Source organism: Rhinopithecus roxellana, chromosome 6 (assembly GCF_007565055.1).
Source record: "Rhinopithecus roxellana isolate Shanxi Qingling chromosome 6, ASM756505v1, whole genome shotgun sequence".
Taxonomy (NCBI): Eukaryota; Metazoa; Chordata; class Mammalia; order Primates; family Cercopithecidae; genus Rhinopithecus; species Rhinopithecus roxellana.
Genome location: NC_044554.1, coordinates 45,796,063 through 45,809,479, shown reverse-complemented (window position 1 = coordinate 45,809,479; position 13,417 = coordinate 45,796,063). Strand labels below are relative to the sequence as shown.

Here is a 13,417-nt window from a genome sequence, read left to right as displayed (position 1 = left end):
GCCTCCCGGGTTCACGCCATTCTCCTACCTCAGCCTCCCGAGTAGCTGGGACTACAGGTGCCTGCCACGTCGCCCAGCTAGTTTTTTGTATTTTTAGTAGAGACAGGGTTTCACCATGTTAGCCAGGATGGTCTCGATCTCCTGACCTCGTGATCCGCCCGTCTTGGCCTCCCAAAGTGCTGGGATTACAGGCTTGAGCCACTGCGCCCGGCCGCTCTTAATTTAGATGTGTGATCCAGTTTGAGTTAATTTTTGTGTATGGTGTGAGATGGGGTGTGAATTCTTTTTGCTGTCTTCTGTGTACCACCTAAAATTATATCTTATACCACCAGGAAACTCTGCTTTAATCAATTAACTAATATGTATTTGTTAAGAACCTATTATATGCAAGATACTATGTTCAGTGTTTTAGGGGCCATGAAGAATCCTCCAGCAGCTTATCATCTAATAGGAAAAGGGAAAATTTTAATTATGGAAAACCCGAATTATGAGCAATTGCCAATAAATAACTGCCTGAAGGCTTGTACAAATGAATGCTGTAGAATTCAGAGAATGATGAAGGCTTTACCAAGAAGATGGAAATGCTGGCGCTTAAAAAATAAGTAATATTTGTGTAAGCTGAACAGAGGAAGGAAGAGCATCATGGGCTGGCAGAATAGCACAAGCAAAGCATAGAACGCTGTGTGCTGGGCGAAGCATGGAGGTACATAGATCGCTCTGCCTAAAGCGTAGAGTTTGTGAAGACAAGATAAAACTGAAGAGATTGTTTTCATTCATTCAATAGATACTGAGCTCCATGTGCTGGGAATACAGCAGTGAACAAAAAAGCCAAAAATCTCTTTCTTTAGAGGGTGTCAGATAGTAGTAAATGCTATGGCAAAAAACAGGGAGGAGTATAAGGAATCCTGGTGGGTTGGGGATTGCAGTCTTACAAAGACTGATCAAGGGAAGACTCAAGAACACAAATGTTGGGCAAAAAGCATAAAAATAAGTTAAAAGATACACTTAGGCACATTAAAATTTTAACAGGTTTATTTGAGCATTCAGCAGTTTATCAATCAGGCAGTGACAGACCGCAAGCAGTTCAGGGTGCCACCACTGAGGAAACCAGTGGGGACACTTATAAGGTGTCTGTGGGAGCAAGACAAAGAAAATATTTAATTGGTTAAAGTGGAAAGTTCATATTTAGAGGTTAACTGACCATAAATCTCTTGTTAGAGGTTAGTCAGTAGTTTCTGACTGGTTAAGCTTAAGTTTCCTTCTCCTAGGTTACACACAACACTTTCACTCTGAGTTGAGTTTCAGTTTGCTGACTTAGGAACCCAAAGTGCAGGAGACATTTCAGCCTATTGGCCTCCCAGCGAATTTTTTTCACATGTGAGGGAGGCTGCTTAGTGTGCATCAGAATAGCATAGCAAAGGAAGCATCCAGTCCTGAGGCCATGAGGGGATGGGGGGAATGTTCCTGGAATGTTCAAGGAACAGCAGAGAAGACCATTAATGGCCAGAATGCAGATGGTAGGATATGAGACCAAATAGGGTGCAGGATCCCAGAGCATCTAAGGCAGAGACTGACTTTTACTCTGTGTGCAGTAGGAAACCGTTGGAGGATTTTGAGCAGAGGAACGACAGGATCAACCTCTGTTTTTAAAGGATCCTACTGGCTGCTGTGTTGAAAATGACAGGAGATGGGGGAAGGCTTGAAGCGGGGAGACCAGCAGGGAGGCTGTGGCTGTTGTAGGAATCCAGCCCAAGATTCAAGATAAGAGAGCTTCTTAAGCCAGGGGCAATGGTGGAGGTGCCGAGAAACGGCCAGATTCTGGGTGCATTTTCAAGGTATCTCTAGTAGGCTTTTCTGACAAACTGGATGTGGGATATAAAACAAAAAGAGGAATTGAGACTAGCTCCAAGTTTTGGCCTGACAGAAGGATGGAGTTGACAGTATCTGAGATGGGGAAGGCAGAGTGTGAAGATAGCTGTGGGGGAAGGTTGGGGCATTGGTGTTGGCCACAGGATTACAGGCGGAGATGTTGAACAAACCGTAGGGGCTGTTAAGATGGAGTTCAGGGGACAGCTGAAGGCTTGAGATCCCTTTGGGATGTGGCAGAGTATAGGTGATGTTTAAGGATGTGAACCTCAGTGTCTGGGTAATCTAGTGAAGATGGAGAAGCCAGTGAAGATGGAGAAGAGGAGAGACTCAAGGGCCCAGCCCTCGGGCATCACACCACTAACAGCTCGGGGAGATCAGGAGGACACACCTGGGGCCCCAAGGTTTCCCCTCTGGGCATACAAGCCCGGGGTATGGCTCTTCCCTGTTTTCTGTAGCCCTCTGCTTAAACCCATAGCAGCTCACTTTGGGATTATTGTTTTCAGTGGATGAACATGGCCATGGAGAAGGAGGGTAACGGGAGTGTGACTGTTTACAGTTAACAGACTTAATATCAATTTGATTGATGCTTTAAAATAGTATTGCCTGGGTTTTCTCAGGCAGTGAGAATCTTTGGATTCTTTCTCCTCCTCTACCTTCTCCAATCTCTGTAGGAGCTAAGTCCCCCTTCATATCATATCAATTATACTGGCATTGTAATCACTTCATTTTTTTCTAGCTTTTGGAAAATCCTGTCTCCCATTTTCCAGTTCTTTCCTGGCCCTCATGCATCCACTCTGGCCTCTGGTACCAAAACTCTGTTGTCATTTTAAGCTTTTTCTGACCACAGAAATCTTGGATAGGATCTCAAATGTCTTCATTGGCTAATTCAGACCTCTCAATCTTAGAGACTCCAACACTCCCTCATATTTGTGTTCACCTGTTCACCTGTTACAGTTTATCTGTGAAATGTATATTTATGTATCTTTCCATTTAGTTTTCTAAGCTATGTAGCAAGTTTTCCTTGGACAAGGCCTAACTACAATTCTCTAAGCCTTACTTTTTGGTACATAAGGCTATGTATTTAGTACATTGGGCTGTGCCCATTTGAGGGCAACAGAATGAGGCTGTATAGGTTTTCCATTCTCTTCTTGATTGACTTTCCCTTACTAAATCCCGGGCAGGTCTTGGAAAGAGAGCACACCTGTTGCAGGCCCTGGGCTGTGGTTAATGTGTGCATCTGCTTGGCAGGGCCTGCCAAGCATAACAGAGAGGACGTCTCCTCGTCCCAGGAAGAAAGTCTGAAGCTGAACAGCATCCCGCCCACGCCTACCCTCACCTCCACAGCCGTGAAGAGCAGGCAGCCCCTGTGGGGGTTGGAAGAGATGGAGGAAGAAGATGGCTCAGAGTTGGATTTTGCCCAGGGGTGAGGCCATGGAGGGAATCTGGGTGTCTGAGTTCCCAGTTTGGTGTCTGGCTACCTCCATCTTGCTGTTTCTATTTTGTAGTTCCCTGCTGTAGCAGTCCCTCATTGGTGGGTTCTTCTCTAATCCTTCTCCATTTTTTAGCTTTAAAATGCATCTCTCCCAACACTGAGCTTTTCTCCCCATTAACACCAGCTGCCTTACATCCTCCTCTTCTTACTCTTGATTTTTATCCCATCATTGATCCTGCTTCATTCCCAGCAGTCAGCCCCTCGCAGGCACCCAGAGGTCAAGGTTCTTGGGTCCACAGTATTTCCAGACTCCAGGCAACAACCCTTCAGGTCCTGGTCTGGGCAACCAGCTGATGCGGTGAGCTTTTCTCATCATCTCCTGTCTTCACTTCAGATCTGTTGCCCACTGTAAGGGGATTCCTTTCTCACCCATTGCCTCTCTGTGGGTGCTTTTTGGACTTGTTTTTAGCCACAGAGCACTTCCTGTCAGCACAATCTGGAAACCTACTATGTTGTACTTACTACTCCCCACTTCCCCCACCCCGGGTGTCTGAGAAACTCTCAGGGGTCCTCAAAGAACAGTTTGAAAAGCCTGACTCTTTGCCCCTACATCAGACTCAGCCTTATGGAAGAGGACGAGGAAGAAGAGTTCGAAATTCAGGATGAGTCAAGTGAAGAACAGCAGGATACAGACATGGTGAGTGGACCACCCTGCACTTCTCTCTCAAGAACTAGGGGCTGATGTGCCAAAGAGAAGCCAGGGTGCTTCCCCTCTCCCCACTCGGTGATCCCTAGTCTCTGAAAGCTGAATGAATCTAGAGTAAAGGAGGACAGGTTATACGTTGGTTTAGACTTGCTTGGACTCTACTTTTAGTAAAGAATAAGGAAAATAAATTACAAATACCAAAGAAGGTTGGAATAGCACTCTTGCTCCCAATCCCTAAGTAAATGTTGTTGCCTCCGAACCTCCTAGGAATTGGAAGTCCTAATGCTGGAGGTGGGAGGTCATTCAGTCCAGGTGGCAGCCCCCTTCAGTGTCTCTCCTCCCAACACATTGCCCCCTGTCCTCCCTCTCCCTACTACAGGGCTTCCCCTCCCTGTCCCTTCTCTCACTCCCCTTTTTTTTTTTTTTTTTTTTTTTTTTTTTTTTTTTTTTTTTTTTTTTTTGAGGCGGAGTCTTGCTCTGTCGCCCAGGCTGGAGTGCAGTGGCGCGATCTCCGCTCACTGCAAGCTCCGCCTCCTGGGTTCACGCCATTCTCCTGCCTCAGCCTCCCAAGTAGCTGGGACTACAGGCGCCCGCCACCTCGCCCGGCTAGTTTTTTGTATTTTTAGTAGAGACGGGGTTTCACTGTGTTCGCCAGGATGGTCTCGATCTCCTGACCTTGTGATCCGCCCGTCTCGGCCTCCCAAAGTGCTGGGATTACAGGCTTGAGCCACCACGCCCGGCCCCTCTCACTCCCCTTCTAACCTAGCCTGTTTCCCCAGGAGGAAATGCTGCTGGTGTAGTGGGAAAAGCCTGGCATTTGGAGTGAGGTGACCTGAGTGCTAGTCCTCAACTCCATGTCAAGTTAGCGCTTTAAGCCTTCTCAGCCTCCATTTTCTCATCTTTATTTTTGAATTATTTTTATTTTTTGAGGTAGAGTCTCTCTCTGTCGCCTAGGCTGGAGTGCAGTGGCACAATCTCGGTTCACTGCATCCTCTGCCTCCTGGGCTCAAGCGGTTCTGCCTCAGACTCCCAAGTAGCTGGGATTAAAGGCATGTGCCATCACGCCTGGCTAATTTTTTTTGTATTTTTAGTAGAGATGGGGTTTCGCCATATTGGCCAGGCTATTCTCGAACACCTGACCTCGAGCAGATCCACCTGCCTCAGTCTCCCTTAGTGCTGGATTACAGGTGTGAGCCACTGCGTGCAGCCCATTTTCTTATCTTTAAAACAGAACTGTTAGCCTGTAGTTCCAGCAGCTCAGGAGGTGGAGACAGGAGGATCAATAGTCCAGGAGTTGGAGTCCAGCCTGGGTAACATAGTAAACTCCTGTTTCTTAAAAAAAAAAAAAAAAAAAAAATCAACAATTCAAAAATAAATAAAATGGACCTTTTACATAAAATATAAGGTAAAACCACTTTATACATGGAAAAGGGCTATGTCTGAGGTCAGGCTACTGTAACGGAATTCCATAGACTGGTATCTTACAAACAGCAGAAATTTATTTCTTATGGTTCTGGAGGCTGAAGTCCAAGGGTTGGGTTCTGGTGAGGGCCTTCTTCCAGCCTGCAGACTGCTGGCTTCTAGTTGTATCCTCACCTGGAGGAGAAACAGCAAGCTAGCTCTCTGACCTAGGCTTAGAAGGGCATTCATCCATCCATGAGGGCTGCACCCCTATGACCCTATCATCTCCCAAAGGCCCCACTTCCAAACAGCATCACGCTGGGGGAAGGATTTCAACATGTGTGTTTGGGGGGACACAGATATTCAGTCCATTACAGGCTCTGTATCTTCTGTTATTCTTCTGTTCTGTTCTCTTCTCTGCAGGGAGGGAAAAAGAACAGAATAGAACAGAACAGGGGAGTCTTGTGCTCAGAAGGAGAAACCAAACAGTGATAGCTTCAAACCAGAGACTAGAGAGCAAGGCCTCTGTTAAAGTATTATTTCCTAACATATCAGGAAAAATCCATTTTCTGATTTCCAAACCAAAGGCATTGAAGGGGCTCAGTCAGCAGGCCAAGAAGCGCTCTGCAGTCAGGACCAATCCTCGTGTCCACACTAACATCCGTACCAGGAGGTGGCATAAGGGCCTGCTCTGCCCATATTTGTTCTTATGAGGCTGGGAAAGGAACTGGTTTTTTTGTTTGCGAAGTGATAGGAGTGTGGAAAGGCCTTTTTGACTTTTAACCTCATTCTCTCTAGCAAGCAAGTAGCTACTCTTCCCCCAGTGAGCGTGGGCTGGACCTCTTAGATTCTACAGAGCTGGATGTTGAGGTGAGTGTCCCCAGAGCAGGAGGAGTTATGTGTCCTTGGGAAATGCTGGCAGGCAACCCATGTACTCATCAAATTGACAGAAAGGCTACAGCCTGGGGGTGGCCCTCTGAGCTGTCTCTGGGGCTTTTACAGTAACCCGGGGGAGGACGGTCTGCCCATTGGCCTGTTGCTGTGTCCTGTGTATTCCTTTCATCTTTCTCATTATAGGATTTCTGACATGACTGGGCCCCTCCCCAGCTTCACTCCCTACCTCAAGGATGTGACCATTTGGAAAAGGCAAAGAGAAAAGGAGCAAAATGAAGCATTCCCCCAGGCTTCAGCCCTGGGCTCTGAGGGGAAGGAGTTGGGCATTGTTTTTCTAACCTAACCTTTCCCTCTGGTGATGTTGGGGTAGAGAAGCTGAGAGACCGTGTCCTCCCTAATGCACTGTGACCCAGTCCCCCTGCCTTTTTCCTGTTCTGTTTGGAGTGGAGAGGGGCAGTGCCTCTCTATGTCTAATGGAAAGAGCCCATAGTTTCCTGGATTTTTGGAACATCTTTCTCAGCCTATTTTTTGTCCTAATGATTCGCTCAATAAACATGTTTGAATCCACACGTTCCCAAGGTGTGGCTTAATAAGATCGTTAAACTGATGGAGGTCAGGTTCTTCGTCTGCCTTGTCCCATGGCCCAGTGTATAGGTGTCCCCACACCCCGCAGGTGCTTTGTCTACAGTCTCTCCAGGAAGTATTGCTTAGTAACTGAGAGGCGGGGTGAGCCAGTGGAGATAGGGAGAGATTAACTGCCTGTGAGTAGTTTATCTAGTGGCCACAGCCTCTGCAGCAGTGAAAGTTGTGCTGACAGGTGGGAGAGCAGGAACTTGTAAATCTGCTTGTCTCACCCACGCGGGCCAGGCCAGGCCATGTGTCCTGGCAGCCTTCACCCAGGGGTTCTTTCCAAAGGAAATTTTATCCTGTCATCCCAAAGGTACCTGTCATAATTTGGAATTTGATCAAATTACAGTATCTAAGAGTTAAAATGAAACTAAGGAGTTACTGTAAATGTCCAACCCTAAAATCCAAGTGACAGATGTCACCTTCACTCTTGCCTTCTCCAGCTAGTTCTTCACCAAGTTCTGTCAAGACTTGGTGAAAAATGTTCTCTGGCCTATGTCCTCCACACATTGTCACCATCATCTCTCACCTAGACTGCCGCAGTGCAGCCTCAGGGCTGGCCTCTTGAAACTCACACGTTTGCTCTTGTTTTGCCTTGTGGAGCAGCACAGCACCTCTATTCTTTCTTGTCCCTCTGACAAGCAGTATTTGAAGACAGCTGTTGTCATTTTGTATTTTCACTGTTTTCTTCTGTGGTTTAAGGAACGCTTCAGCCTCTCTCTTTAGATATAATTTCCAATTCTTCCCATCATGGGCACCTGCTTTAGTGACAGGTTCTCACTATGGTCTCCTAGGCCAGATACAGCCATCCAGCTAGTGATCTGTGCAGAAAGAGCCATGATTTCCTGCGATCAGGTCACTTAGCCAAGACTACCTCACCCCTTTTATTCTCTTTCCCTGCCCCCAACTGCCCTCCCAGATAAAAGCTAGAAGAAATTGGGTTGTGGGTCTCCTTTTGGAAAGGAGTCCGAAGGAGTCAGAGCTGGGTTGGGGGGAAGGCTAACTCATTGAGAGATCTTTAGCCTGTATTCAGGTAGAATAGCTCCAGAGAGAGGAGCCTGTTTTATGGGATGAGGGAACAGAGTGGGAGAACTGAGGAGAAGATGTGGAGTCTCTAAGAATCTAGGAGGGGAAAGATTCCTGAGTTATTTAAATATCAGCCAAGCTAAGGGTGCTTCACAAGAAGATAAGAGCAGCTTGGGGGCTTTGCGTCAATATGGACACCTGTGTACAGCCAGGCAGCCCAGTGCACTGGGTTGAGTCACAGCCTTTGAATCTGGGAGCTTGACACCATACTCCCTAAAGCTTTTGACGCTGTTTATTGAGAGGCTGGGTCTAGGTTGTCTCCTTGAATATGGGCTCTGTGATGCTTGACTAGTAGAAGATGATAGAAATGATGCCGTGCTAGTTAGTGGGCCCAGATTTTAAGGAAACTGGCAGTTTCCATTTCCTGTCTCTTGTACTTGGGTTCACGCTTGGAACCCAGTCACCATTCTGTGAGCAAGCCCAGCAGCCGAAGGAAAAGGCCGTGTGTAGGTGTTCCTGCCAGCAGCCCTCACCGAGGTCCCAGCCAACATCCATGTTGGCTGCCAGACTCAGTACAGACGGGAGTCAGATGATCCAACCTCCCCTGTTTTTCAGTTTTCCCAGATGAGGTCCAGGCATCAGGGAGCGGAGACAGCCCATCTTTTCTGTGCACTTTCCAAATTCCTGACCATGAGTCCATGGGCATAATAAGATGGTGGTTTACACCACTCAGTCTGGAGGGGTTTGTTATGTAGCCATAGCAACTGGAACAGGGCCTTAGAGTCATAAGACTCCCAATGTTTGGACATTTATATCAGTTTTTAAAAATTTTTAAGTTATATAAACATATTCTATATTATACACATTTAAAATGTAACAGATGAGTTGATGAAATAAGTGTTTTAAAATATTTCATTGGTTAACAGTGCAAAATACCTTTTTGCTCTTAAAAAAGGGTTTAGTGAGAGCAAAGTGAGAAACATTTTTTTAAATCATGGTTCAACATTTTCTGAAGTTCAGTTGAAAGTTCAGTTTAGGGCTGGGTGCAGTGGCTCATGCCTGTAATCCTAGCACTTTGGGAGGCCAAGGCGGGCAGATCACGAGGTCAAAAGATTGAGACCATCCTGACCAACATGGTGAAACCCTGTCTCTACTAAAAATACAACAAAATTAGCTGGTCGTGGTGGCGTGCGCCTGTAGTCCCAGCTACTCGGGAGGCTGAGACAGAAGAATCACTTGAACCCAGGAGACGGAGGTTGCAGTGAACCGAGATTGCGCCACTGCACTCCAGCCTGGCGACCGAGCAAGACTCCGTTTCAAAAAAAAAAGTTGTTTATTCTGATATTAATTTTAATGATCTTCATAACTGCCAGGAGTACCTCTCAAAAACAGGCAAATGCAAGTGGATTAGGTTCCTCTTTGCTGTTAATTGCTTTTTAAATAGATCCAAACCCCCTGAAAATCTTCACCTGAAAGACTTGTGAACAGGTCAGAGGATGATTTCCCAGTGCAGACAACAGTACCCTCATGAGAATAGGCATTGTTTGGGAGCACAAAACCTGAAGTGCACAAGCTGCAGGTGTGGTGATGGGCTGGGGGTTTGCCTCTTCCCTCAGGATACTGATCATATTCCAGGGGAATAATGACTTACACAATGTTTTTATCTACACTTGATCTTGGCCAAAAGGCCAAGTAGCGATACTATATTTGTGTCTTAAAAGATTAGAATTTTTCTTTATTTCTGCTGCACAACATCTGTGGATATTTTTTGTGCATGCCTTCACCTTGACATGCTCAGCTGTGAAGGGTTCGTGACAGCAAGCCCCCTGCCGGCCAGCTGGGACAGCCCAGGGCTCCGGCTTCTCAGCAGCACCTCCCACTGGCCAGGCCCAGGCCAGGCTGGACCAAGCTGAGGCCAGCTCAGGTAGCAGGCACGGAGGCCTTTGCCCAGCCTGACAAGTGATGCAGAGCAGTGCTTTTCAGGGTCTGGCACTGTAGGGTCTAGCCCCACTGGGTCTGTGGGTTTTTCTCCTCGTGTGTGGAGACAAGAGATTGTAGAAATGAAGACACAAGACAGAGATAGAAGAAAAGACAGCTGGGCCCAGGGGACCACTACCACTTAGATGTGGAGACCACTAGTGGCCCTGAATGCCTGACCGCGCTGCTATTTATTGTATACAAGGCAAAAGGGGCAGGGTAAGGAGTGTGAGTCATCTCCAATGATTGATAAGGTCATGTGAGTCACGTGTTCACCGGACGGGGGCCTTTCCCTTTTAGGTAGCCGAGGCAGAGAGAGAGAGGACAGCTTACGTCATTATTTCTTCTATGCTCTTCTCAGAAAGATCAAAGACTTTAATACTTTCACTAATTCTGTTACTGGTATCTAGAAGGTGGAGCCAGGTATACAGAGCGGAACATGAAAGTGAAACAGGTGCGTCACTGCTGAAGCACAGCATCCCAGGGAAACGGTTAGGCCTCCAGATGACTGTGGGCGGGCCTGACTGTCAGACCTTCCACAAGAGGTGGTGGAACAGTCTTCTCTAACTCCCCCTGGGAAAGGGAGACTCCCTTTCCCGGTCTGCTACCACTAGACCAAGGTCTGCTGAGTAACGAACGGGTGCCTTCCCAGGCACTGGCGTTACCACTAGACCAGGGAGCCCTCTAGTGGCCCTGTCTGGGCATGACAGAGGGCTCACAGTCGTCTTCTGGTCACTTCTCACTGTGTCCCTTCAGCTCCTGTCTCTGTATGGCCTGGTTTTTCGTAGGTATAATGATTGTAAAACAAAGATTATTATAATATTGGAATAAAGAGTAATGCTGTAAACTAATGGTTAGTGATATTCTCATATATAATCATATCTATATTTCTAGTATAACTATTCTTATTCTGTATATTTTCTTTATTATACTGGAACAGCTTGTGCCCTGGTCTCTTGCCTTGGCAGCTGGGTGGCTTGCCTCCCACATGGCACCGCTGGGCATTGTCTGTTAATATTGAATAATTGTTTTTTTTTTTTTTTTTTTTGGAGACGGAGTCTTGCTCTGTCGCCCAGGCTGGAATGCAGTGGCCAGATCTCAGCTCACTGGAAGCTCTGCCTCCCGGGTTTACGCCATTCTCCTGCCTCAGCCTCCCGAGTAACTGGGACTACAGGCGCCCGCCACCTTGCCCGCCTAGCTTTTTGTATTTTTTAGTAGAGACGGGGTTTCACCGGGTTAGCCAGGATGATCTCGATCTCCTGACCTCGCGATCCGCCCGTCTCGGCCTCCCAAAGTGCTGGGATTACAGGCTTGAGCCACCACGCCCGGCCTGAATAATTGTTTTAAGATTACTTTTAATGATTTTCAATAAGGCTTTACCTTTTTAAACTTGCACTGTGGCCATGAGCTCTGCCGGAAGTGACTTGGCGTTGTCTCCTGAGTTATAAAGTGAAGCGATTTTTTTTTTTTTTCTTCAGATTACTGAGAGTCTTCAGTTACTAGATAAGTCGCCCCATCCTTGTAACTCCAGGTGACACTGACTGGGGTTTATGGGATGAAAGAGGAATGTGTGCTTGGATGATAGGGTGTGATAGTGAAGGGGTGAAAGGTTTCTTCTCACACATAGACATGGTGAGGTCTTCCTTGAGCTCTTTAGAGCCTTCCCTTGGGATAGGATGAAATACCGAGATCCTAGAAAGGATTCACGGAAACGAGTCACTCATCAGTTCAGATTCACCAGTTACCCCTAGATGTGTATGGGATTTGGATGTCAGAGAGAAACAGGCACTGAAGATTTTTGGTCAGGACAGGGCAGAGAAATAAGGAGAAGAGCTGAAAACTCACCAAAGGATAGATAAACCCGGGGCGTTTAGAGAAGACCTGTAGTGTGCAAAGGAGCCCAGAATCCTGGGGAAACTTGGAGGGAAATATACTTAATTTGATTCAGTAAGTTAGGCCCAGTGAAGGGATTGGGTGGCATAGGTAGAAGCAGAAAAATAAAGCATCTTGTATTGCTGGAGTAGCCTCTGTCTCTGAGGTCACATCCCAACTTAGCAAGTCAGCTTAACCTGGTGAGAAACATGGGTTCAACTCCTGGCTTCTGCACTGCCAGGGCAGAGAGGACGACTGCCGTTTGCTGACACAATCTTGCAGTTCAGTTTTATTTTTTTAACCAAGGTGTGGGAGAAGGCAGCTCCACATAATGCTGAATATTATGGGTTCTGAAGTGAAAATTTTTGTCAGGGTTTAAATTTTGGCTTCACTGTGTAAGTAGCCTTTCCACCCCGAGCAAGTTATTTCCCACATAAAGTGATTGTTAAGTATGGAACTGATGTATGTGCATCACTGAGAATGGGTTTAGCACATAGTATCCACTGAAGACGCTACCTCACATTAGCTGTATTACTGTGATAAAGGGTAAGCTATAATTAAAGTTACAGAGGAACAAAAGCGGCCCTTTTCACAACATTAAAACATACATGTAAAAATAAATGCAGCAGTCACAAGTCTTACCCTACAAACTCAGGTGAGCAGAAACAACTTTATTTTTCCTCTAATTTCAAGCTCTCTTTCTGGCCAGCTGCTGAGAAAATTTAACTCCTGAGTCTTCTTGGCTTCCTTTTCCCGAAGGTTGTATCAAGTGCCAAAGTATTTAGGGGAGGAGGAGGCCTCTAGTCCTCTGTCAAAAATATTTTGGATTTTTATAGCCATTTCCCTTTCTCTGTGGTGAGACTAGGCCCTCCAGAACCCTGTGTTTTGACGCCAGGAATTGAGGCCATCCAAATCAGCTGCCTGGGTTCCTATCTGCAGTGGGCCCCATGGGCCTACAGAAGAACAGGGGCTGCTCAGGGCTGAGCTGTTTGCTGCCCAGAACCAAGGCTAGGATGGAGGAGCTCAGACTCTTCCAGTGGAAGCAGTGCTAGGACTGAGACAGCCACCCATGAAGAGGGGACATTGACATCCAGTTGATCTAGGCTCACTGCAAGCTCCGCCTGCCAGGTTCATGCCATTCTCCTGCCTCAGCCTCCTGAGTAGCTGGGACTACAGGTGCCCACCACCACGCCCGGCTAATTTTTTTGTATTTTTAGTAGAGACGGGGTTTCACCATGTTAACCAGGTGTGAACCCGGGAGGCGGAGCTTGCAGTGAGCCTAGATTGCACCACTGCACTCCAGCCTGGGCAACAGAACAAGACTCTGTCTCAAAACAACAACAACAACAAAAAAAGTTATTGTGTGCACACATGTGCACAAGTCATATAAAATATATAAAAAAAGAAACAGCCAGATGGTTGATACTTTTTATAACCATCTTGAAATTACGGAAATAATGGGAGGCCCAGAGCACAGCGAAACAGGTTAAAGGAAGGGGAGAGGAGAGACTTGGCTAGCAAAGGTCTTGTTCTGCAGGTGACACCTCACAGCTGGTGCTCTATGGAGCCTGTGGTAAGCAAGTCCTTCAGACCCTTAAAGGGGTCCCGCCTCT

The 13,417-nt window shown here is 46.8% G+C and overlaps 1 protein-coding gene across 6 annotated transcripts in view; it reads left to right on the top strand.

The window, feature by feature from the left end:
- STAG3 (stromal antigen 3) overlaps positions 1–6,875 on the top strand; it is a 37,721-nt gene extending 30,846 nt beyond the window's left edge. For 4 of the 6 annotated variants that reach the window (XM_030932155.1, XM_030932157.1, XM_030932159.1 and 1 more), the window contains 5 exons: positions 3,118–3,292; positions 3,552–3,659; positions 3,917–3,998; positions 6,207–6,278; positions 6,486–6,875. In XM_030932155.1, the coding sequence (XP_030788015.1) occupies positions 3,118–3,292; positions 3,552–3,659; positions 3,917–3,998; positions 6,207–6,278; positions 6,486–6,494 (446 nt within the window). In that variant the 3' untranslated portion in view covers positions 6,495–6,875. The remainder of the gene's footprint in view (positions 1–3,117; positions 3,293–3,551; positions 3,660–3,916; positions 3,999–6,206; positions 6,279–6,485) is intronic. The other 2 variants (XM_030932156.1, XM_030932158.1) reach the window with 2 other exon arrangements.
- The last annotated feature ends 6,542 nt before the right edge of the window (positions 6,876–13,417 follow it).